The following is a 27,474-nucleotide window of genomic DNA, read 5'->3' as shown; positions in this document are numbered from 1 at the left end:
ATGCAGAATATGTGATTTATAAGCACTAATAAACAGCCAATATGTTAATAATAGGCATGCGAATAAGCAACTACTTAATAGTTAGAATTGGTCCCTATACTAATGTGTTACCAGAGAATTTAAAGCACATCTTGTTTCTTGTCATAATATTTCTTATTCCAGATTGTGTTTGTAGCACGGAATGCAAAAGACAATGCTGTTTCTTATTTTCATTTTGATCGAATGAACATGGGAGAACCTGAACCAGGAGACTGGAACACCTTATAGATTTATAGAAGGAAAGAGTAAGTAAAATATTTTGTAAAGTAATGAAATTAAATTGTATTAGTCAGTTGCAGTGGTTATAAATAAAGAACCATTTTTGATCATAGGTTTACATATCCTACTATATATTTACATACAATTACAAAAACGTTATAACAACAAAATCATTGGGAGAGTAAAACTATAACATCTCTCAAAGGAGGTTTATCACAAATTTCAAAGACAGTGGTGCTTATTTAGATGATTAAAGTTTTGTGAAATATAATCAAAATGACAGTGTGTAAATCAAAAATCCCATCAAAAAGATCTCATATTCAGTACAGTATGTTGGTGACAGCTCTTTCATTTGTTTTATTCAAAAGCTAACCTGACCACACAAAAATGCATTAAGACAATACATAAATAATAATAAATTCAGGGGGGAAATTCCACAAGAATGACTAGTGCCCATGTTTTGTTTTTAATGCACTGTCTGCTTTATTCTAGAACCCACAAAAAACTTAGCAAATAAGGAAATGGTATGAACATATCTGGTGCACCCAGCTTGCAGACCAGTTCTGAGTATTAGGTTGTGGTGGATACGACACACTACCGCATAATTTGCTGGGATTCTACAGTAATAATCCACTACTGCAGTCCAAGGTCCTGAATCATCTCTTTAAAATGGCGAAATTGTGCCTGACAGTTTACCAAGTGTGATGGCTTGCCCAGTTATAATGTGCTTCTGCATTATTTGAGCATCATTTGATGAATAACTGCTGCTGTGATCAATAATAGCACGCTTGATTTCCACAATTGGCAACAGCACAATGTGAATTGTACCATGCAAACAATGCATTCTATAAAGTCCAATTTGCATAGAAAGCAGACTTTAGCTGAAAAGAATAAAAATAAATAAAATAATTCAATTAAAATATGGCACAGCACAATACAAGCACAGATAGTGCCTGGTTAAGTCAAAGTGTTTGTTTTCTGCTATGGCACTGATTTTTATTTATTGATTTATTTACGAGGGAAACCTATGCACATGTTAATACAGCTATGTTAATATAGTTGTCAGTGACTGACAATGAATAGGCAACTCAAACCACTAGAACTCGTCAGCCTCTGACTGCAATCTCTATATACAACATCCTGTTTATTTGCAAATATGAAAGTAATATTAAAACTGTTCCTTGCCATTTTAAAAATAAAAGGGAGAGGAACAAAACTTTTCAACTAAACAACAAGAAAATGTACAAAGCAAATAATCACGTTCCATTCATGTCACACTTAAATGAACATTTCTCAGGATATGTACCTGTTGTATTGTCCTACAGACAGATATGCCTGGAGAAATCTAGTGTATCTTTAGTCCTTATTCTGCCAGGATCAGTATGTTGCAGTAGGAAAGATTGTCATTCACAGTAAATGCATTAAATGTAAAGAGAATAGATCATTATTTACAAACAAAAATATAGTATATACATAATCTGTTTAAGTTATACTCACAGCATTTTATAATTTATTGCTCACATAGAGTTCTTCTGTATCTAATAAAGTAGAGATGAGTTGAGCATCCAGCTGTGTTGAAATTTTGACTAAACCGCTGAATATACCAGTCACCAAATTCTGTTCTGCTTAGCTGACAAGTCATTTATATCAAAATGATTTTACTAAACATAACTCCAGTTGTGAGAATAGTATGTTTTATGTATGCTGCATTGCAGGAAGTACAAGTTACTGGAAGTACAAAGCATGGGCCAGAAAGTCAACGTTCCGGCACATCCAGTATAATTTCTGTTCAAATGCAGTGCAAAAGGGGAAAAAAACACTGTCCAGACACAGCTCTTACAATGCATGCTAAGGTAGCACTTAGGTTGCTCTATGGGACAAGGCACTGCACCAGAATAAACATTAAAATAAGCACACTACTGCAAAGTACAGCCACAAAACTTAAATATAACATGTAACAACAGGAGACTACTAACTTTTTGCCAACTACACCAAAAGAAATTACATTAATTCACATCATCACATCATAATTCATAGAGGTTATTTTGCCTAAAACAGTGGTCCCACCACTAAAATGACAAGATTACAGATCAAATAACACATTTTGTACGAAAACATTAATAATAGTAAATACAAGCTTTAGATTTCTGCATCTAGTATGCCTTGCCCCATAGACGTCTATAGTATGTGCATTACTGTAAACAAGATTTTTAAAGGAAAAACTTATATTTCTAGTGCATATTGCACTTAACATTTCAGTCCATTTAATAAAATCTGATGAAGCCACTTGACAGTATGTTCCTCTTCCCCTTTAAGTGGCATTATACAACAATTAAACAGCAAGTCATGATTAAATGTATAATCTCTACTTTCTGGAGAATGTGAATGCATTGTAATCTGGAGTTGCTGTGCATGTTCAAAGGTCAATAATGTCACTGCTGACACTGGCTGAGTCATCATTTCGAGCGACTTCCAAGTAACTCTGCCCCCCTCTGATATTTGATTGCAAACTGTCAAGGTCAGGGGTTAGAAACGGTCTTGTGTTTTCTGCACTGGGCATGAGGCTTGTGCTCGGGGAAGGGTGCAGTGAGACCGGGCAGGACAAAGAGGAAGGCACTTGTGCCTCAGAAACCCAACGAAAGCCCTGATGAGTGGGTGTGGGGGGCGCTGTGACTTGTCGGCTGGGCACAGCACTAGGAATGGAGCGATCCAGACCAGCGGAGGACTCTGTGAGCAATGTGTGTTCATCACTGCTCAATGACAGCGTGATTTGAGGGTCACTATTCCGTCGCATCCACAGGTTCGGAGACAGAGGAGGTGATGGCGGTCGTAATGGCTGGAACAGACTTTCACCCCTTAATAGATGCTCACGATGAAGTGCCTCATCAATACTGCGGCTGAGGTCAATTGGGGTTGGCGGACGTAGGTCAAAATCGCAGAGGGAGATGGCTGACTCCTTGTCCCTGTCCAAACTGCTGCTTAAAGAGCGCTGAAGGGGCTGAGCAAGTGCCTGCAGCCTTAGCAATGAACCTGCAGAGCCCCCTGTAAAGCCTTTCAGATTGCGCAAATGATTGCTGTCTTTGAGTGGATCACGATTTCGTATGAGGCTCTTGCTAATGTCTGCCCCTGATCGCTCCTGTCCTGCCCAGTTATTGGGCAACTCTCCGGCCCCTGCACCACTATTTGACCCTCCAATCCCATTGCTTTCGGATTTCCTTTGTTGCCTTACCTTGAGGCTCTGCACAATCTTTGCCCAGCATGTATGTCTGCTGGTAGAGTTTGATGATTGGGAGGGTGAGGGCAAGCTTGCTGTGGCAGCTCCTTCCTGTCTTGGTGCTCCTCCATTGGGTCTCCAGAAGACCCAAGAAGACATCAGAAGCAGGCAGAAAGCCCAGGCAAGCTCCAGCAGTCGTTCCCAGAACTGACAGAGCCACCATGCCCAACGAAAGCGCCTCCAGTCTCCTAGAAATCCATACAACCACAAGCAGGCATAAATGTGCAACAGACAGCACAGCACCCCAAGAAGAGCGCACACTGCCAGTACCCGTGCTAAAACCCGCACCTTTCCTTCACCCATACCCTTATTCCCTGCCCGAGCTGCATGCATGTGAGAGAAGCGTGGCAGTGCCAAGAAAATGTAGCCTAAACACAGCACGAGGCCTGCAGTTAGCGTGAGGCTCTGAAGGACGATGGGAACAGCAGGCGAAAGTGCAGGGGAAAGTAAGTCTGCAGCAAGTAGGATAGTGCATTGGAAAACAGCTAACACTCCTAAAAAAGGGGGGCGCTGAAGTGTTGGTGGAAGCCAGGTTACCCCGGTCTCTTTTAGTACCAGTATCACTAATGCAGCCTGTGCTAGAATTAACAGCGGTAACGGCAGTGTGTATAAAGCTATTACGACAGGAGGTGGCAAGAGGAGCCGAGTCCCATATGGGTCGAGCAAGAAGTGGCCTGCTCTAACTGCACCTGCAACTAGCAAGAGGCTATTGGTTAGTATCAGTTCACCACGGTGAGGGCAGTTCAAGCTGGGAGATAATGCTAAACTGAGGGCTGAGCCAGCAGTCAGCAGAAGGAAAAGGGCAGCAGAACCAAATACATGCAGCTCCCATGCAAATGAAAGTGTGCGTTTTAAGTCTGCCCACACTAAAAAGCTCCCATTTGTTGCGCCATATTTATCCTTGTTGTTTTGATCTTTGGAAAAAACACAGGGACCCACACCAGAAGCACAGGGGTCCTTGGGTAGGGCATAGGTTGGAGAGGCAGGGTTTGACTTCAGAGATGGGACTATTCCCTGTGAGACTGACTGACTTCCATCATTTTCTGAGAATAGAAAATGCCCATGTCCAGTCGGGTGAGGGGAGGCAGTCCTTAGAAAAGTGGGTATGTCTGTGAAAAGCAAAAGAGGGAGAGGAAATATTATTGAGGTAATTGTGTGAAATGCATAACATAAACCAAGCACATAGGCTTTCCTTAGCTCAAACAATAGTACAATGCGCTACCAACACCAGTGTCATGGGTTTGATTCCTATTGTATACCTTTAATGCAATAAAAGTCGCTTTGGATAGAAACAAACCTTTGGATAGTAATCTTTAATCAAAATGTCATAATTCGGCCCTCCTGTGATATGACTGAATCCTCTCTTCTGTCCTGTCCTATGTGAATTTGTTTTTGTTTTGTTTTATCTTCTTTTTCAATAAGCCATTTTACTCACTAGGTCACAATACCGGACACACACATTCACACCTACAGCCACCTATCCTGCATGTGGGGGGAAACCAAGGATTGTGGGGGGAAACCAAAGGAAATAGGAAGAACATGCCAACCAATTTAGAAAATATGTTCAATAAAATTATCCATAAGCCAGTAACATTAACAGACAACATTTGAACACTCATCTCCCAAACATTTGTTCATAGCATAGTTAGATAAGGTAACTGCTATCGCACATAGTACTGGACAGTTAATTGGGACTGTATATAGTCAATTATATGCATTTTTAATGAACTATTAATGAACTTACAATGCAGACAGTGAAATACAAGTATGTAAAATGTTTTCTGTCATTGTTATTGGCATATAGATTTTTTTTTTTGCATATAGATTTTTTGGCATATAGATTTTTACTATTTATACTATTTTACTGCATACTTATAGTGCACAAATAATTAATATTATAAACAATATGCAGAGGTGGTCAAAATTATTAGAACACTAGGTAATACGTTATTTTGATAGTCCACTTTAGACGTTCTACTATCAGTAAGTAACTTTGCAACTACATGCCAACTAGCAGTCAGTAGTGAATTAGTAGACTGTCTGCTTAATATCTTCAAACACTTTATTTTGATGAGTCCACAACATACAACATACTGACTGTAAGAAACTTTGCAAGTATATGTCATGTATATACCTACTAAACCCTACATCTAACCTAACAGTCTACTCTGAGAGTTAGTAGGCATGTAGTTGCAAATTAATGATATATATATATATATATATATATATATATATACATATACATACATACAGTATATACAATATATATGTTTACTACTGTTACACTTAAAGCAGGCCACTTTACTCTCAAGAAACATTAAAATAGAACACATAATAGTATACTACTAGTGCACTAATATTACTTAAAGTAAAATATACTTGAACTTTACTTAAGTTAAATTAATAAATATTCCACCCCAAAGCTGACATGTTGGTTTATAAAACTGCAATGCCACCTCAAAGAAGCCAATATGTGTGTGGAAAAAATTGTTTAATAACCAGGTATACTCTGAATACTTAATTATACTTTTCTTAGGTATATCTTGATCAAAAGATACAAGTATATGCCAAGTATACTTTCGGTATACTTGTCAGAATATGCCAGGTATACTTATAAGTATAATTTTAAGTACAGTATGTCTTTGCATAAAAGATCTGATCACAAGTGAAAACAGCCACAATCACATTAAAAAGCACTAATGTTACAAAAGAACAAGATTCAAATGAACCATTTTTTTTGTTTGTTTTCATTCAGACAAATCATACCTTTAGTGTTCTTTATATCGGTCACTGTTCCTTTCGTTCCTGGCTCCTTTGACTGGTCATTGGGTATTTTTACAGATTTTGTTGACTGTGAAGTGCTTTTTGGTTGTGAATAGTTGGAAGTAATGATGTCCACTCCCAGTGATGGTGCTTCTAGTTGTAGATTGGTTGTGCTTGTGCTAAGAGAGGTGGCTTCAGTATGTGACTGTAAAGTGGTAAACTGCCTTGGCTGAATTTTATCTGGAGTGGCTGTCCCCAACTTACCTGATAAACAAAAGAAAATTTGAGGAATGGTACAATAACATCATCTTAGTAATTACAATTTTACCAGAATAAATAAGTAAAATAATATAGTGAATTATTTAGCTATTGTTGCTCCAGAAAAAAGTGATTGAGTAAAAGAGTAGAATCTCAAAGGTGCCATTTTTAATTTAAGTTATTTAGGTGAATGCAGCATTACTACATATACTCTACCTATTTCCACTTCAGTCCTGTTAACGTCCAATTGGCTAATCCTACTGGAAGTGGATACCGGCTTTTCGTTAGGTGGTGAAGTTGTTGAAGGACTGGTCCCGAGTGAAGGGTTGTTTGTTAGATTTGTTTGTACTGTGGCCAAACTAGCCAGCACACTATAAGCAGTCTGAACTTGCGGTCTGTACTGGGTATGCCTTTTATCAAGAGATGTTATTGCCGGTGTTGATGATCCAATGAAGCCAATTTCTCTGGATATTAACATATCACCTGACCCAACTGTTGACAAGTCTTTCTCTTCAAATTCACCGACTGGTTCTTCTGTCATTGACTCTGTCTCACCAGCAGTCTCCTTTTCTTTTCCAGTAGCATCTTGTGGTATTATGGCATTTTGGGAAGGATCTCTTTTGACTCTGTTTTTAGGTGATAATATAAATATACCTCTTGACCCAGTTATGTCAGTATGTGATGTTTTTTCTGACAATGTGTCCTCAGTATTTCTGCTTACAGTCCATTCGTTTGAATCTCCACTTGATTTAATGACACTTTTCCGATAGAAGCCATGAAGAAAGGGTCTCACAGTTTCTAACGCAGGATTGGCTGCCAATCTATCATCGGTTTTTCTGACAAGCATGTAAGTCTGAGAAAACAGGCTGTGATTTGAATGAGTAGTTGGAGGAGAAAGAGAGTTTCCATGGACATGATTTGTGATTGGCTTAATTAGAGGCATTAGAAAAAAGAGTTGGAGTAGAGGCACCATAGTGACAGTCCGTCCTGTAGTGAAATTGCCTATGGCTGTGGTTGCTTGTTGAAATCATATGCTCAGCTGTTCCTTCTCATTTCTTCTCCTGCAGAGAGAATAGGTTAAATTAAAATTTGGCATGTATATTTTTATACATGCACCTGAGCTTTTTAATTACTTGTGCTGGTATAAATGACGGATGGATCAATTAGTTGTTACAGCTTCAGTTCTCTACAAAGCATCCGCTTTTTCCTGAGATCAACCTAGCGTAAAACAAGATGATTAGTCTCCTCACACACCTAAGGTCAGAAGGAAGCATGAAAGTCACAAATTACATTCAGCAAGCACCAACTTTACCTATTTTAATTACATAATGATAATACCTAGAATATCAAAATCGACTGCGAGCGGCAGATCCTTTTCTTATTTAGCACCCAAACTCTGGAACAATCTACCTAACACTGTTCGGGAGGCAGACACACACTGTCAGTTTAAATCTAGATTAAAGACACATTTCTTTAACCTGGTTTACACATAACACACTAATACACTTCTATTATTCAAATCCGTTAAAGGATTGTTAGGCTGCATTAATTAGATCAACTGGAACCGGGAAAACTCCCCATTACACACAATGTACTCGTTACATCGTAAGAAGAATGGCATCTACGCTAATATTTGTCTTTTTCTTTCTTATTCTGTTTCTCAGTCCGTGTCCGGATCAGATGGTGGATCGGCACCGGGAGATGATGTCTGCAGCCTTGATTGTCAGCGGAGGCCAGACACCTGGATTAGACTTGACTTGACTTGACTAGATTTGTTAAAAACACGGATTCATTCAGTATCGAAACACCTGGAAACACCAGCGTGTTGCTCAGAGATGCACAACAGTTTTGCTGTGGATTTTTTGGAACTATTTTCTTTGGAGAAATAGAACAAAAACAGACATATTGACAGTATTGTGTTTAAAATGTAACTATTGATTTTGGGGGGGGGGGGGGGGGGGGTTGTTTATTGACCTGTTGTATATCACATTTGCAATCAAGCAGATATTCAGGAAAATGGCACGTTTGCTTTGGGCTTGTTTTTGCCCACTTATCTTGAATTTTAGGCACATTCTAACAGGCTACATCACAGTGAGTCGTTGCCTTCCATCATGTTCATCACAACGCAACTGCATGCAAAATAAGATACATATGCATACAGTTCTGGGCTGGGGTGCATTAAATGCATTTATCAATTCAACCTTGTTTTCCGCATAATTAGTCACACCAATTGAACATGTTAAATCAATAGCCCTTGTTATATCATTATCAGAATTTGGCAAAAACTATGCTCATGTCCCCCCTGTCATGTACCATATCCACCCTGTCATGGAAGGCTTGGTGACAGGGTGGACATTTTTGGTTAAAGTTAGCATTTAATAAACACATGGTTTACCTTCAGTTAGCAAAGTGGTTCATTGTTGAAGCTGAATGTGTACTGCTTAAAATATATATTTTGAATTTCTGAAAAACGTTTATGTAAATTAATATTTTACTATGACAGGGTGGACATGTTAAGTTTGGACAACTACAAACACAATATGATGAAAATGAAGAAATATTACATATACATTACATATTATTAAGTGGAATAGGCCTGCAGCAAATTGTCTTAAATTATTCTCTATCAATTGTAATGGGAACGAAGTGGAATACAATGATTTAATAAGAAAATGTGCGTCAAAATCTTTAATATCTTTAAAATCTTTATCTTTAATAATTTTAGCACTTGATTATTATTGTATAATAAACCTGGCATTGTAACTGACTTTGGAGAAATTTGTTCCTCTTTTGTAAGTCGTTTTGGATAAAAGCTTCTTCTAAATGCATAAGTAACCTAAATGTATAATAATGTAGAGCCTGGTCGAAAACAAGAACATATACACAGGTCTACAGGACCGCAACATTCTGGAGGAAGTTAGTACTTTCCCTATCTGTGGCCATAAAGTTAATTAGCGACCAACACCGCGCTCAAGCATCCTGCTCTGCTCTCCTTAACGCCTCACGAGACCCCTAAAACAAAGGGGCATATGTGTGGAAAAATCTGGAATGTATTTAAAACAGGACTTCACGGTTGTTTCTTATCACTTAAGCATAATTCAACCAGAAACAGGGCAAGACCTTGTCATTTGGAGAGACTCCGGCACAAACCCTCCCTGATTTCCTGACCATTAACGCAGTAATTCAATGATGTTATCACCTAGGAGAGACAGATTTGCAACCGACGTCCGAGCTAAGAAAATCTCCAGGTCTCCCCAAACGTGATATCTTCATGACCTCGAACAACTCTTCTCTCTCTCTCCACATTCCAAACTAAAACGCGCCTTTTCGGCGTATTAACAGACAAAGAGACTCAAACCTTTGAATTAGAACAGTTTAAAAGGGACAAATTATAATTGCTTCGGCTATTGAAGCAATATACTCAAAAACAATATATATATATATATATATATATATATCATATTTACAATATATATTAAGGTTGTTTTCATGTCATTTATAAGCTTGCTGTGTTATTGGAATCTATGGTATTGTTGTAATCTTTTGATGTTTAACTTCACTATTGTTTAGTTTCACATGCTTGGTGTGATTATTTAGAATTAAGGATTGTTTCATCTATGGCTTAACCGCGTAATAGATACAATTGATATATGTATTTTAGGTATGCAAAATACTTGGTGTTTGATTTCGAATGAAAGCTGATTTTATCAGCAATAATCTGGTGTGGATGGAAATTGGCTTTTCTCATCAATGTATGATTACAATACGATTGTAAATCTGCTGTCAATAATTTCTTCATGTGATAAAATAACTGAACAGATAATGTATGCAAGGAAAGAAGCTGTGCAGAAGAATCCCATTGAGTCACTCGCCCGTGGGTGGATCCCAAATCGGCCCGTTAAAGACAGACACCCAACTGTGTGTCTCAGCTTAAGCTCAGCTCGCTCGTCTCTCTCTGCTTGCTCACACGCTGTTGGAACTTAGGTTCCTGCTCTGATCGTGCTGCTAAGTGCTTTTTGCCATTAACATCATGGCAGAGCATTGAACAGCGATCAAGACTCGGTCAAACTTCGACAGAAACTTTAACATCAGAACCAAAGAACTGAAACCAACTTCCTTGGAGCGTCATCACTTCACAGAGGAACCAACCAATGGCAAGAGGGGTTCCCCAATGATGACACATCAGCCGTCAATCCAAACCGGGACTCCCTCGGGACAGCAAAGGAACTGAAACTCAGCTGAAAGCAAGTAAATCAAACAATACTTCCTAATTCTGCTGGAAACTGGTTGTAGTTATCTTTAAGAGTAAAGATAGTGAAGTTCCATGCGTGTGATTTCCCTCAGGTTTAAGTTAGAGCATTCTTGAAAACGAGCATTAGAACCTAAAACTCTCTTCAGATCAAAACAATTAATTTCCTGCAATGTGTGTGTGTGTTTTGTGTTGTTTAGCTTAGTATTGTGTTAGAGTAGTAAAATAAACTTTGATTCTATTAAGAATTCTTTTGTCTGTTGCTATGTGATTTTCAAATCTTAATTATTTGCCAAAAGATTGCGTTACCTACGCTCAAAATTTTACTTATGCTAATTTTACCTAATATCAACATTACCTAATCAATTCAGTATCACTGTGGCCATGGAATTAATCTGAATTGTTAAGGCATACTGGTTTAATGCTTGCTGGACAAGTCGTTAATGAGGTATGGTTAATAAGGTATAAATTGGACATTTTGATTAATATCAATTAATAATATAACTATCGAATCTTAAGAATGATTCCCTAAAAGCTAAAGTTAGAACAATAGTTCTAAAGTTATTACAATAATAATAATAATAATAACAATAGGCCTAATAATAATTATAATAAAATAATAGTTTTTATTATTATTATGTAAGATATCAGAGACTGAATAAGATATATTTAAGATGCATCAGAACATTGAAACCTGAGAAGCTGAGATTCCAGAAAGAGGGGGGGCCTCAAAGCTGTAACAGGACAACGTCATAAATCGGATTCCTGGCTCCAACTAGCTGAAGCAAGCCTCTTTCACAAAACAGCTTTCAACATTGAGACAAAAGAACACTTATTGATAATTCCAATTCAGGAAAGAGACCGTCAAATTTGTTGCAAGTAATCAAGACTGATGTTCACATGTAAACCTGTGATAGAAAATCATGAGCTACAGACTCTCTTGGGCAGGTCTCCACACATAGAAGACAGACCAAACCAAGATTCCTTTGTCTGAAGAACATGCCTTCGTTCTCCATAGAACTACATAAAAGACTTTCATTTTCAATTTTTAATGAAACTAATCATTTCTATGCATAACTGCATATTATAATTCCACAGCCATATCACCCTGCAGCCCAAGACCGGTTGCCCACTGAAGCTAAGCAGGGTTGAGCCTGGTCAGTACCTGGATGGGAGACCTCCTGGGAAAACTAGGTTGCTGTTGGAAGAGGTGTTAGTGAGGCCAGCAGGGGGTGCTCACCCTGTGGTCTGTGTGGGTCCTAACGCCCCGGTATAGTGACGGGGACACTATACTGTAAAAAGCACCGTCTTTTGGATGAGACGTTAAACCGAGGTCCTGACTCTCTGTGGTCACTAAAAATCCCATGGCACTTCTCGTAAAGAGTAGGGGTGTAACCCCGGTGTCCTGGCCAAATTCCCTCCTCTGGCCCTTATCAATCATGGCCTCCTAGTAATCCCCATCCACGTGATTGGCTCTATCACTCTCTCCTCTCCACCTGTAGCTGGTGTGTGGTGAGCGCACTGGCGCCGTTGTACTGTGGCTGCCGTCGCATCATCCAGGTGGATGCTGCACACTGGTGGTGGTTGAGGAGAGACCCCCCCACATGATTGTAAAGCGCTTTGGGTGTACGGCAATACACAATAAATGTGCTATATAAATGCATCATTCATTCATTCATATTATGTATGTAACACACATGTTTGAATATCCTTGTTTTAATCACTCATTGTGTATGTCTTGCTTTTAATAAGTATTGAATAGCTGAAGGATTAACATTCATGTTTGGTATGTATGATTTTGAAAATTCATGCTTTAAATGTTTCTTCCAATTAATTCTTTGTAAAATGTATCATATTCTGGTTATATAAATCACATTCAAAAGTATGCTTTGCAAGAGCCCGTAAAGTTCAGACCTCTGACTGAACAGATAACAATGATTTATTAGTGGGGTGGAGAAACAGAGCAACACCCCAAGCAAGGACAGTATCTAATTGGTCAAGATGTCCAGATGGGACGGTCTGAAAGCCGAGTTTAAAAACTCAGCACACCATCAAACTTCCTCTTACTCTCATGGTCACCCTTCTCCTCTTCTTCTCTTTTGCCACCGCGTGCTGCTCTTTGAGCGTGCTCTGGCCCACGTGCCAGCTGCTACCATAATGAGAAGGAAAACAACTTAGTCTCGTTACATCCTTTTATTCTTTTACTTTAGGTTCTTTTCTTTCCGTGGAGTTTCGTGTTCTAATGTAAGTTTGCTACAAAGTCCAGCTCTGACTGCACTCGTTTCAAACTTCGACCAGACCAACTCCGCATCCTCAGCCAACGCCCAAGACCTCACTTCAAAGATTATTGTACTTCCAGCCAATCAGACACTTCGGGGAACCCCCTGTCTGCAACGACGACACAAAGGAAACCCCTTAACACAGGCAAAGCAAGCAAGTAAAACCTCCAGGTTCTAACTGAATCAGGTGCATTTAATATAAATTTTAGCCTCATTAAGAAACTCAAAGCGAGGGTTAAATAAGTGATTGATGGTTGTTCAGGTCTGTGCAATTGAACACATATTGCTGTAAACTTGGGATTTCACATTTCCATTCTCTTAAACTCATCCTTTCCTTACGTTCTCTCTTTCTGCAACGTGTGAATGTGTGGATGCCTGTGTTCATGTGTTAGATTAGTTTATGTCTTAGGTTTATATAAATAAAATCTTATTTATATTGAAAAGAGAAGTATCTTGTGTTTTCTGTTCACAAGTTAATGTCTTAATCTGCCGATTGTATTACTGTGCTATTAAATAGTGTTTTCACTATATTTGGGATTTTAATATCCAGTGCAGAGTTTGTTATACGGTTCGTTCAGTGAATCGCCGTAACAGTGAGTCTGTTCAAATCCCTATAAAATCATAAATGATCCCCTTTGAGCTAAATTAAACTATTTCTTTAAATTACATATTAATATTACTTTTATTACTTTACAATTATTATTATTATTAGGTTAAATAAATGAGTGCACTTAAAACAGTAAATTGTTTATCATAAAATAAGTCATGAAGGCTTTACCTTTTACAGTTTTGGGAATATGTTTGTGTACTATTCATTCTTAACATGAAGACTTATTTTGGTGATTTTATTATACTAATTTATTATATGATTTTATTATTCCCCCAGAGTTAGATACATGTTGGGCTATTATTAGGCCTATTATAACACTGCATTCAGATAGCGAGCAAAGGAATGACAACATAACCGGTACATTATTTGTTTTGTCATCCAGTTGGGGACACTTTATTTCCAGCGATATCGTCGACCTGATTGCACAGACACTATTTAAACTGAACTGAGCTGGATGATGACATCACTGAATTCAATAATGAAATTCCTTTAACTGAAAATTGAATGTTTAATCTTGTCATTTTACATTATTGACAAACTATTTTCCTAATTTGATATTGTCCAGTCGCTTTGACACAATTTGTATTGTTAAAAGCCCTATATAAATAAAGGTGACTAGACTTGAGTAGTGAACTGGAATGATATTGTTAGCGTACTGTTTTCAAAAAATGTTATCAGACAATCTAGATAGTTTTTCATTTGATTAAGAAAAGAGCATATCTATTATTTTATCAAGATGAAAACCAATGGAAATCCTTTTAAGGGTCTAATTTCTCATTTTCAAGTCTGTCATTTTTAAGAGCTGTTATAACATGTTTTATCATCAAAAGTATAACAGACCAACAAAGATGAAGAGAAAAAAAGAAAAACAGTTTTAAAACAGTTTTACCAGGGAAATTAGTATGTCCGTTAGCCTCTGCTGTTTCTAGAAAAATCAGATTTGATCTTTTCCTTCAGGCAGTTTCTGTCTGTTCAACATGTGTCAATGTGTTTTAACATGTACAGTTGCTGTGTTATCGGGAAATTAATTTTCCCTTGAAAAAGTGTGTGTGTGTGTTTGTGTGTGTGTGTGTGTGTGTGTGAGAGAGAGAGAGAGAGAGAGAGAGAGAGAGAGTTTTTTTTACATTTACCATTTACAAATTGTTTTTGGCCCCTTGCTGATCTTTTTACGCATGAATTTCAATAATACTATTGCTCACACTTTATTCAAGAGGTATATCCAGGAGATGCGTTATTAATTGGACAGTCAATGGCTTTCTTGTTACATGTCAAAAACAGCTGAAATATCTATGCAAAGCACAAAAAAGTTTGTATATCCACTTTGTGCATAGGATTTTTTTCTTCAAAAAAGTCTAACAGAGTTAAAGAATAAGCCTACACACAATTTCCAAAGCAAAAATGTAATATTCTGTCATCATGGACCAGCTTGGGATGCTGGTGCTGTTATGTTGGTCAACAGCAGTAGTAGTATCCTATACCATATGTCCAAATGATGATTTATGACCTGATTTATGACCTGAATTATGATACCCGTCAGCGTTGATTGACAGGTTATCATATGTCAGATGTGTACATGGGTAGATTTTATGACCTGATTTATAGCTATGTGACCCTCTCTGTTACCCTGACTGTCATGTCACAGGGTCTTGCCAACCCTGACTGACATGACAGTAGGGTGTGTAAATCAAAGATCAAAACAGATGTTAGATTTGACTTTTGATGGATTTATGAGTGGATTTATGATGTTTTCATCTCTCACCTGTGCCATGGCATTTTTATGGTGTTCCTTCCTGAGCTGTAGCTAGCTTCCAGCGGTTCAGGTGTTGGGTTCTTCCTGATAGTGGGGGGCAAAGGGGGGCATATTGACACCTTAAGAGAATCAATGTTGTTTTTTGATCTGATTGGTATACGTTAATGTCTAGACAGGGGTTCTTCCTGACTGTGGAAAAATAGCTGAGCAAAGGGGTGCGTATTGACCCCTTAACAGGATCAATGTTTGTTTGATCTATATGTTATATGTTAATGCCTAGTCACCAATTTGTTCCTACCGGCCCGACTACATCCACCTCTGAAAAAAGGTGCTATGTCCGGGCATGTTTTTCTTTATCATCTCTATGTGTGTATGCTAACACCTCTGTAGGATCAGAACAACCTAATCTGTAGGTTGAATAGATAAACTTATGAGAAGCGGTCTTAAGTTAAAAATTATTCAAACCACCAACTTCTCAGACCACCCACCCTATTAATTTCCTTCTAACAGTGAAGGTGTCTAACTGACAGTGGATATCCTCTATGTGCTTGTGTTAATGGCTTTACAACATCCACCTCATATAGATGTGCACAGAATCATGCTTTAGTTCAGTTCAGTTCAATTTATTTATAAAGCACAATAAAACAACAATGGTTGACCATTGTGCTGAACAATATCGTTTAAAAGAAATCAAAGTACATTACAGGATATGACAAGACAAACAAATAAACATTTTAAATAAGCTCTGCTTTAGACAAATAATCAACACTTTGACTGATTATTTGGTCTCTCTCTCTCTCTCTCTCTCTCTCACACACACACACACACACACACACACGTAATGGTTTTTATACTGTACAAACTGTATTTTCCATCACCCTACACCAACCTTACACATAAACCTACCCCTTACAGAAAACTTTGTGCGTTTTAAGATTTTCAAAAACTTCATTCTGTATGATTTATAAGCTTGTTTTCCTCATGGAGACAAAAAAAATGTCCCCACAAGGACAAGGATTTTGAATATAGCCATCTTTGTCCCCATAACTCAGGGTATACCTGAGCCACACACACACACACACACTCACACACACACATGTTGGTTTTTGTGGTTTATGGGGACTCTCCATAGGCGTAATGGTTTTTATACTGTACAAACTGTATGTGCTATTGCCCTACACTTACCCTACACCTAAACTTAGCCCTCACAGGAGACTGTGCATTTCTGCTTCCCCCCCAAAAAAAACTCACTCTGTATGATTTATAAGCGTTTTGAAAAGTGGGGACATGGGCCAATGTCCTGAAAAGTCACCCTCACCTTGTAATACCTGTGTCATACCTGTGTCATTATACAAATTTATGTTCTCTCACACACACACACACACAAATCCGAGCATGCTAAATTTTAAATATGAGCAAAATCGTAAATGTTGTTTTTTTACTTTTTGTTGATATTTAAGAAATGTTTTCATTTTAATCTAGCCTGTAGATAGTGTGTGTACTGTAAAAGAACAAATACACATTTCACTTAAAACTTCTGAGTAAATAATTACACCTACAGTTTTAAACATGATTAACATTTTTAAACACATTGTGTGTCACTAAAGCAAGTCATGCTGTCAGTTGTCTTTAAATTAAACTTTAGTTGCATTCTTTAATTTCTCTGATGGTTTTCATTTCTGTCCCCCATTGTTTTTTTTTGGGGGGTCTCCAGAGACCCCAGACAATAACATTTAATTTTGTAACAAGATAATAGGTTTTTTTTACTCTTGTTTGTTAATGCTAATGATATCCTTTAAATTTCTATAAATAAATAAATAAATATTTATTTAAATAGGCTTTTTACAAAAAAACAGCATTTGATGTCAAATTCACTTTATAAAAGGCCCAGATTTCTAACTTTCATTCATGGGGATAACATGGATCATTTTAAATGATTTAATGTAACATTTATACCCATTTTTTGGAAAATGCAGTTTTAAAATAAAAAAAAAAATCACTTTAACCACTAGATGGCCATAGAGCTCCACTATATGCTATTTGAGTGAGTGAAGTGACATTCAGCCAAGTATGGTGACCCATACTCGGAATTGGTGCTCTGCATTTAACCCATCCAACGTGCGCACACACACACAGCAGTGAACACACACACACAGCAGTGAACACACACACACCGTGAACACACACCCGGAGCACTGTAAGCAGCCATTCACACACGCAGCTCTATCTCTCTTTTCAACCAGATGACCCAACGGTAGCTGCACGGATCTCAGGCTGCCTGGCGGACATCTCGGCGTGGATGAAAGAACATCACCTACAGCTCAACCTGGCAAAGACGGAACTTCTGGTCTTCCCTGCCACTCCGACTCTACGGCATGACTTCACGATTCAGTTCGGCTCATCAATGATTACCCCATCAACTTCGGTCAGAAATCTTGGTGTAATCTTTGATGACCAGCTGACCTTCAAGAGCACATTGCAAAGACTGCTCGTTCCTGCAGGTTTGCACTATACAACATCAGAAAGATCAGGCCCTTTCTGACAGAGCATGCTGCACAACTTCTTGTCCAGGCCCTGGTTGTTTCTAGACTGGACTACTGCAATGCTCTTCTGGCTGGTCTGCCATCAAACGCAATCAAACCTCTACAAATGATTCAGAATGCAGCGGCACGACTGATCTTCAACGAGCCCAAAAGAGCGCATGTTACACCTCTCTTCATCTCCTTGCACTGGCTACCAGTGGCAGCTCGCATCCAGTTCAAGTCACTGATGCTTGCGTACAGATCTACCACAGGCTCTGCACCCTCCTACTTCCACTCACATTTACGAACCTACATCCCCTCCAGAAGTTTGAGATCTGCTAGTGAGCGACGCCTTGTGGTACCATCACAGAGAGGCTCAAAATCACTCTCCAGAACATTCTCGTTCACCATTCCTGGCTGGTGGAATAATCTTCCCACCCCTATCCGGAACGCCGGATCTCTGGCAACCTTCAAGCAACAACTGAAAACTCATCTCTTTCGGCAGTACTTGACTTCATCCTAAACTTAAAAAAAAAAAAAAAAAAAACTTTCCCTCTATCTTTCTCTCCACCTACTAGTTTGTACTTATTTGAACAATGACTGAGACTTGGTGTTACGAGCACTTCCTCTGTCTGACTGCCTCTTCAAGATGAATCGCTTTTTGTATTCCCCAATTGTAAGTCGCTTTGGATAAAAGCGTCTGCCAAATGACTAAATGTAAATGTAAATTTATGCTGCAGCGCCCGGGGAGCAGTTGGGGGTTCGGTGCCTTGCTCAAGGGCACCTCAGTCGTGGTATTGAGGGTGGAGAGAGCGCTGGACATTCACTCCCCCCACCTACAATCCCTGCCAAAGTGTTGATTATTTGTCTAAAGCAGGGCTTATTTAAAATGTTTATTTGTTTGTCTTGTCATATCCTGTAATGTACTTTGATTTCTTTTAAACGATATTGTTCAGCACAATGGTCAACCATTGTTGTTTTATTGTGCTTTATAAATAAATTGAACTGAACTGAACTAAAGCATGATTCTGTGCACATCTATATGAGGTGGATGTTGTAAAGCCATTAACACAAGCACATAGAGGATATCCACTGTCAGTTAGACACCTTCACTGTTAGAAGGAAATTAATAGGGTGGGTGGTCTGAGAAGTTGGTGGTTTGAATAATTTTTAACTTAAGACCGCTTCTCATAAGTTTATCTATTCAACCTACAGATTAGGTTGTTCTGATCCTACAGAGGTGTTAGCACACACATAGAGATGATAAAGAAAAACATGCCCGGACATAGCACCTTTTTTCAGAGGTGGATGTAGTCGGGCCGGTAGGAACAAATTGGTGACTAGGCATTAACATATAACATATAGATCAAACAAACATTGATCCTGTTAAGGGGTCAATACGCACCCCTTTGCTCAGCTATTTTTCCACAGTCAGGAAGAACCCCTGTCTAGACATTAACGTATACCAATCAGATCAAAAACAACATTGATCCTCTTAAGGTGTCAATATGCCCCCCTTTGCCCCCCACTATCAGGAAGAACCCAACACCTGAACCGCTGGAAGCTAGCTACAAGATTCAAGATTCAAGATTTTTATTCGTCACATACACAATTATACAGAGTATAGCCAGCAGTGAAATGTGAGTCAGGTCCGCTCCAAGGACAGTGCAATTGTATAGACAAATATTAAGAAAAAGAAAAGTAGAAAAGAAAAATAAATAAACAAATAAAAAGAATAAAATAAAAGATAAAAAATATATAAATATGAATGTGCAGGTCAGTATGATGTTGACATAAATAGTAATAACAGGAATGTGCAAAAGAATGTGCAAAAAAGTTGTACAGGGTATTTAAATAGCAGCATATGAGGTAGAAAAAATGATGAATAGCTTATTGATATGGTGATATTTACATGGAGTCAAGTGATGTTATGACACAGAGTTAGAGTTTAGGAGCCTGATGGCCTGGGGGAAGAAGCTCCTCCTAAGTCTCTCAGTTTTTGCCATCAGGCTACGGAAGCGCTTACCAGATGGAAGCAAAGTGAATAGATGGTTACCAGGGTGATTTGAGTCCTTGATGATTTTAACAGCTCTATTTTTGCAGCATTTGAGGTAGATGTCCTGCAGAGAGGGGAGAGCAGACCCTGAGATGCGCTCAGCTAAGCGCACAACTCTCTGTAGTGCTTTGCAGTCCTGATTTGAGCTGTTTCCATACCACACTGAGATGCACTGAGTCAATACACTTTCTATGGTCCCTGAATAGAAAGTTTTCAGGATTGCTGGTGAGACCCTGAATTTCCTCAGCTGTCGCAGATGGTACAGTCTTTGCCTGGCTTTCTTAACCTGTGTTTGGATGTGTGTAGTCCAAGTCAGGTTCTCAGAGATATTTACATCGAGGTACTTGAAGCTACTCACCCTCTCCACAGGGGTCCTACTGATCATAAGAGGAATGTAGGGCTGCTGCTGTCTCTTCCTAAAGTCCATGATCAGCTCTTTAGTTTTGCTCACATTCAGAGAGAGACAGTTGTCCTGGCACCATGATGTGAGTCTCTCTACCTCATCCAAGTATGCGGTCTCATCGTTGTTGGAGATGAGGCCCAGAACCACAGTATCATCAGCGAATTTGACAATAGATGTGGAGCTGTGAGAGGACACACAGTCATGCGTGTAGATAGAGTAGAGCAGGGGACTCAGGACACAGCCCTGTGGGGCTCCTACATTCAGGGTGATGGAGTTTGAGGTGAACTGGCCAACTTTCACCACTTAAGGTCTGCCGGTGAGGAAGTCTTGAATCCAGTCACAGAGTGAGGAGTTCAGGCCGAGGTCTGTGAGTTTAGAAGCCAGCTTGATGGGGACTATAGTGTTGAAAGCTGAGCTATAGTCAATTAATAGCAGCCTTACATAATTCCCATTGTTGCTGTCCAAGTGTGTGAGGGAAGAGTGGAGGACGTGAGAGATGGCATCGTCCGTAGATCTGTTTGGGCGATAGGCAAACTGAAGAGGGTCCAAAGTATCAGGGATGGAGGAGCAGATGTGGCTCTTTACAAGTCTCTCAAAAACCTTCATGACTATAGATGTGAGGGAAACTGGGCGATAGTCATTCAGGCAAGAGGGTTTATTGTTCTTAGGAACAGGGATTATTACGGATTTTTTAAATGAGGTGGGAACCAGGGAGGTAGCAAGGGACTCATTAAAGATAGACGTGAACAAACCAGCGAGCTGATCGGCACAGGACCTCAGAAAACGGCCGGTTATCCCATCAGGTCCGGCTGCTTTCCTGACGTTCACTTTCTTTAGCGCCCTCCAAACCTCATCCTCTGACACGATGATTACAGGATCATCGCTGCTCTGCCTGCTGCTCCCTGACACGCTGATCGGCAGAGACGCGCCGCCGCCGTTGCAATCGAAGCGGCCGAAGAAGGTATTTAACTCGTCGGCCAGCAACGGATCTGCTCTCACTTCCGCGGAGGATTTGTTTCCGAAGGCACAGATGGTGCTCAGTCCCTGCCACATCCGTCGAGAGTCATTGAGCTGGAAATGAGACTCAATTCTCTCTCTGTATCTGTGTTTAGCGGCTCTTACTGCGCGTCGGAGAGCATAACACAATGCTTTGTACTCGCTCATATTCCCGGTCAGAAAAGCCTCATTTTAAGCGGCAGTGCATGTGTTAACCGCAGCACGGATTGTACTGTCCACCCACGGTTTCTGGTTGGAGAATGTCCTTATCGTTATTGTTTCTGTAGCTTGCTCGGTTAGCGTGTTTACAAAGCTTAATGCTACATCCGTGAACTCGCTGACGTCAGAAGAACTCGCCCGGAACATGTCCCAGTCGACGTCATCAAGAGTGGGAGGACCAGCACGTCACTACTCTCTGCACCGGAGGATTCTGAACGAGCCTTTGTTTATATTCCGGTGTGAGAAAAAGCAAGGGAAGTGAGCGGGCTTTGTAGGCATTCTTGAACTGAGTGTAGCAATGATCTAGTGTGTTTGGTCCTCTAGTTGGACAGGATACATGCTGGTGAAAGTTCGGCATGACCCGTCTGAGGTTAGCTTTGTTAAAGTCCCCCGCGATGATAAAGGCAGCGTCAGGATGTTTGTTAATGTAGCCGCTGAGCACATCGTGAAGCTTAGACAAAGCCAAGCCGGTGTCCGCCTGTGGTGGAATGTACACAGCAGTAACAATGATCGATGAAAACTTCCGGGGCAGATAAAATGGGCAGCAAATAATGGAAAGATGTTCCAGATGAGGCGAGCAGGAACGCGACAGAATCGAGATATTCCTGGGATCACACCATTTCTTGTTAATCATGAAACATACTCCTCCACCCCTGGATTTACCAGCCTCTGCTGTTCTGTCCGTCCGAAAAACAGAGAAGTTATCACTTGGCATTACAGCAGTGTCCGGAGCCATGGACGAAAGCCACGTTTCTGACAAACAAAGGATGTTACAGTCCCTAATGTCCTGTTGGAAACTAATCCTGGCTCTAAGATCGTCCATCTTATTGTCCAAGGATTGGACATTTGCGAGCAGAATGCTCGGAAGAGGAGGACTGTGAGCCCTTTTCCTGAGTCTATCTCGAATCCCAGCACGTTTCAAGCGGTGTTTCTTGATCCTTCGCCTCGGGGGGTTATTGTTCATCTCTGCGTTCCGAAGAATCTCCAGAGGCCATGCTGGATTCCTGGATAAAGTGTCTTGAAACAGGTTGGTGTAGCAGTTTCCAATGTCCAAAAGTGTTTCTTTGTTATAGGTGATCAGTGCCGAGGTGAGATGTGTAAAAAGAGAAAGTAAAACTAAGTAAAAAAGTAGATAAAAAAACAATCTTAGCGGAGCGACCTGGACGGCGTCCGAACAAAGCGGCGCCATCTTGGATTATCTACAGCTCAGGAAAGAACACCATAAAAACGCCATGGCACAGGTGAGAGATAAAAACATCATAAATCCACTCATAAATCCATCAAAAGTCAAATCTAACATCTGTTTTGATCTTTGATTTACACACCCTACTGTCATGTCAGTCAGGGTTGGCAGGACCCTGTGACATGACAGTCAGGGTAACAGAGAGGGTCACATAGCTATAAATCAGGTCATAAAATCTACCCATGTACACATCTGACATATGATAACCTATCAATCAGCGCTGACAGGGATCATAATTCAGGTCATAAATCAGGTCATAAAAATCATAATTTGGACATATGGTATAGGATACTACTACTCACAGCATGGGATGCTGGCATGCTAGATGACCAGCATATGTCATCTTTTGGATGCTGGTATAATCCCAGCAACACCCAACAAACAGTGTATCTACAAAAGTTGCTGAAGTCTGTTTGAAGTCACCATTATGGTGATTAATGTACACATTAGATGGACACTTAGTCCTTGACTCTGAAAAAACTATCAGCAACAAGTGCATTTTGTCAATATTGTCTACAACATGATGCTCCTGACTAGAATGACATGTGCTTTATTCTTTTAACTTAGTTTACAATGTTTGGGGGTTAGGCGGTCGGCTGGATTTTGACACATCATACATGTTTGAAACATATTAATCTCAGAAGAGATGTATTGAAATCATTATATGCAATAAATGCATTACTTTTGGTCTGCATGAAAAAAACATATATAAACATCATGTCATTGATCTAATTATACATGTTTACATTATTTAAATTATTACATTGTAAGATTAATAAATGGTGCTCAAACACATTTAAAAACAGAGCAGTTGCATCAAGAAAGTTTCCAGTTGAAAGCGAATCTATTACAGTTTTTCTCAATTGCTAAAACACTAAACCCTATTGTCTGAACCAAATGCTCAGTTGCCTGAACCCACTGATTGAATCAATCACTCTTTTGGCAAAACCATAAGCATTTTTCACCTGTTTAGACACAACTTGCCAACACATTTTCATTGTGATGCACCCGTGCTGCATAATGGTGAGCACAGGTGACAAAAGTCAAACACAATTAAAGCACAGGTGTCACCACTTGAACACAACAACTCAAAACTGATCACACTTGTGGCTAATGATGTGAGGGAACATATACAGTAAGCCAGTTCAGAGAGCACTGGTTTGTGAGGCCCTACAATGGATAGAAATCTGAGAGGAAGAGTTTGTGTGAGAGGAGGTCGAGGTGGTCAGCGAAGACAAAGAACAGTAATATCTGATGAAATCAGAGCTACTGTGATTGACCATGTTCTTGTCCATGGTATGAGCATGAGGGAGGCTGGACAAAGGGTACAAGCACACATCAGTAGATTCACTGTGTCCACCATAATCCGAAGATTTAGAGAAGAGAACAGGTAATTACCTTTTTTTGACATTATAGTACAGTATGTAAATGTTGACAGCAATTACTGTATGACATACTATAGAGCTGGTAATTCTCGCCCATCCGTAAAACCCCACTGGACCTCTAGATTGAAAAACCGTCAATGCAAGTGAATGTGAGAAAATAATTATTTCTCACGTTCACTTGCATTTTCTCACATTCACTTGCATTGACGGTCCAGTGTGGTTTTACGGATGGGCGGGACTTACCAGCTCTATATACTGTACCACAGTATACTGTAAGTAAATATATGTTTCAGTACATCACTGTACCAATGTACTGTAGTATTGTAATGGAGGGTTGGTCTAACTGTTTGTAGGCCTAGTATTCCATGTATATTTTTGTACTTTATTTTTACATGGGCTTACTGTACACAAGTGGCAAACGCATAAGATTTCTGTTTGTTTTTACAAGTGCTACGTGTAAATGCACAAGATTTCTGTTTTGTCTTTTTGTACAAGTGCTATGCACAGGTTTTCTTTGTTTTGCAACATGCATTTAGCCTACAGCGAACAATAAACATTTATTTCTCCAGCTTCATGTCCTGAGCATTGTGTTTTCTATTTTTCTACGTAGTGTTTAGTGACTGTTCAGTAGTGTTTTTAATTTTGATTGACTCGGGGCACGATTTAACAACATAGTTCAGTTTTGAGCACAGATTGAACTGTTTTGAGGTGAAAGTTTGGTTTTGCAAGAAGAGTCTGAGGTTTTGTGAATGTAGCTTGAAAATTGGGTTTTGTGTTCACAGTTTAGAGAAAAGGATAGCAGCTTTCAAGAAATGTGTCTTAGCAATCGAGAAAAACTGTAGTGCAGGTGGCCTCTCTATTTCCCTCTCATGCATGCTCAGATTCCATACAGTCAGACATTTCCGCACATTTCCGTGAATGTTTCCAGGCACAGACAGAGGCCCATTTGTATGCAGTAAGATCAGAACTGTGTCCCGTTTAACCATTTAACTGTGTGTATGTGCGTACAGTATGTGTGTGTGTCTGGCTGAGGTCAGATCTAACTAAGAGTATTACAGCATTCTTGTCAGTTTAGAGACATGTGCATGGATTGAATTATTTGTTTGAATTTGCTACATGAGTTACATAAACAATTGAAAGGAGCTCCAAGGAATGTCTCATTCATAATTTCTGACCAGCCATATGCAACACAGATGAAATGAAACCGCACATATGCACGTATCTGCCTTACAACTGACTGAAGAAGTGCTTCTTCTACTGTTCTCAACAATGCCAGGATTATTAAGGGATGAGCAAAGTTCCAGCTTGAATTCAATGTGTGGTCACAGTTGAGTGTATGGTTTTGAATGTGGCTCATACAATCAGAATTTGACTCACTTGATCAACCAAAACAACACCATCTCTCATAGAGTTAGCTAGTCTGTGACGTCATTATGTCTATGCAGGTTCATATGACACAAGGTCAGTGGATCCTACACTGTCTCTCATTCTAACTTCGTCTCTGGCAAAAACCTGGTGAAATTAATTCTCTCCATCTTCTTCATAAAAACAAATGTGAGTAAAAGCCTAAATTAAATCTGTTCATTATATAAATGCATGTCTCTTCATAAGACTTGGATTAAACTGCTTTATTCGCATGGATTTATTTTTGATCTCAATATAAATGTTTTAAAACATCAGAGTTTTGGGTGAATAAACTTTCCATAGTGAATAACAAATCTCTAAGATTTCATTAAAATGATCTTCATTTATGTTCTTTAGATGAACAAATGTCTTACAGTTTTGCAATGACATGAGGGTGAGTAACCGATGACCGAATTTTCATTTTTGGGTGAAATACATTTCTCCCATTTCATAACACACTTTTTTTTATTTTTCTCAACATGATGCCAGCTTAGTAGCCTAATAATAGTTTTGCCAAATGCCAGTTATAATAATAAGTTTTATATAGCCTACAGTTATTTATATAATTGATTATAGCAAGCACAATTACCATGCTGAAGCAGATTGTTGCAACTTGCACTAGTTCATGGTTCATTCTTTTCTGCTTTGGGATCTGATTCAGACTCAAACACATAGGCTCTGGCCACATACAGTGCTGGCCATCTCCAGCATCAAAACACATCAGGCATGGCATTGAGGAGAGCCTGGATAAGGTAAGATAGAGTTCGCCAATCACAGCATTGGGAATTTACTTGCATTTTTGAAAAAGGTAACGCCCCTTGAGAGCAAACTTTATAAGCTAACCTCCAGAAACATATACTATAGGCCTAGGAATAGAACTGAAAATGCATTTAATTTAGAATTTTGAAATATATTTGTAATTCTTGTGATCTGGTCATATTCAAAGTGAAACTGTACAGTTGTTTTACCTATTTCTACGTGATCTCACCGTTAAAATTACTTTAATTTGTCTAACCCAAAACGGCTAATTTCATCGCACCACATTATAGCACATATCATATTACCTGACAAAATATTAGATGGTGTAGACCCGTGCAGCATCATTAGTGCCTTACAGATAACGGGCATCATTGGAATGGAGTATGACTCTTTAGAAGCCTATGGAAAAACCCTGCGCTATAGACGTGCTGCGGTCGCTTACCATTTTTCTGTGTGTAGATACGTCCTTTAGCGCAACGCTTTCCCCAACGCAACGACACTAAAATAAACAATAACATATATCTCTAATCAAGCATTTTCAGCTGAACATTTACGCTTCATGAGAGACGTCAAGTCGAAAGTGTTTACTGCGCAAGCAGCTGTCATGGTCATGACCATCTTATTACAGTCGCGCTCGCATACACACGTATTTTCATTAATATTTAACTGTGTTCTCAGAGAGGAGTAAATGAAACATTCATACCCGTGAGACTGTCTTTTGTTGCAGTTCAGTCGTTGGCGTCGTTCATTCATTTGTCTTTTGTATTCCCTTCAGCAATTCTGCCCGTGAAGACATTGCGACACAAATACAGTCAGCGCCTATGTTCGTTCGTTCTAGCCCCAGAGAGAGAGAGAGAGAGAGTGAGAGTGAGAGCAAGAGAGAGAGAGAGAGTGAGAGCAAGAGAGAGAGAGAGAGCAGGAGAGAGAGAGAGAGCGAGTGAGAGCGAGTGAGAGAGAGAGAGTGAGAGAGAGAGAGAGAGAGAGAGAGAGAGTTTTCATGTTGTTTGTGACACCTTACTATATTTATAGGCTACTATACTATACTA

The 27,474-nt window shown here is 39.3% G+C and overlaps 1 protein-coding gene across 2 annotated transcripts; it reads right to left on the bottom strand.

The window, feature by feature from the left end:
* Nucleotides 1-1,383: 1,383 nt before the first annotated feature.
* LOC306848234 (uncharacterized protein) lies at nt 1,384-27,270 on the bottom strand. 2 transcript variants are annotated; one of them, XM_079382654.1, is made up of 5 exons: nt 27,132-27,270; nt 26,871-26,927; nt 6,770-7,614; nt 6,299-6,559; nt 1,384-4,641 (listed from the first exon to the last, which is right to left on the bottom strand). In XM_079382654.1, exons 3-5 carry the CDS (start codon nt 7,524-7,526, stop codon nt 2,675-2,677), a joined length of 2,985 nt encoding a protein of 994 aa, XP_079238780.1. In that variant the 5' UTR covers nt 7,527-7,614; nt 26,871-26,927; nt 27,132-27,270; the 3' UTR covers nt 1,384-2,674. The 2 variants fall into 2 exon arrangements, with proteins under 2 accessions (XP_079238780.1, XP_079238779.1); XM_079382653.1 differs by lacking the exon at nt 26,871-26,927.
* Between the last annotated feature and the right edge of the window lie 204 nt (nt 27,271-27,474).

Source organism: Barbus barbus (genome assembly GCF_936440315.1).
Source record: "Barbus barbus genome assembly, chromosome: 28".
NCBI classification, from domain to species: Eukaryota; Metazoa; Chordata; class Actinopteri; order Cypriniformes; family Cyprinidae; genus Barbus; species Barbus barbus.
Note: the sequence above shows the minus strand (reverse complement) of the source record. Positions and strands in the feature narration are given on the sequence as shown.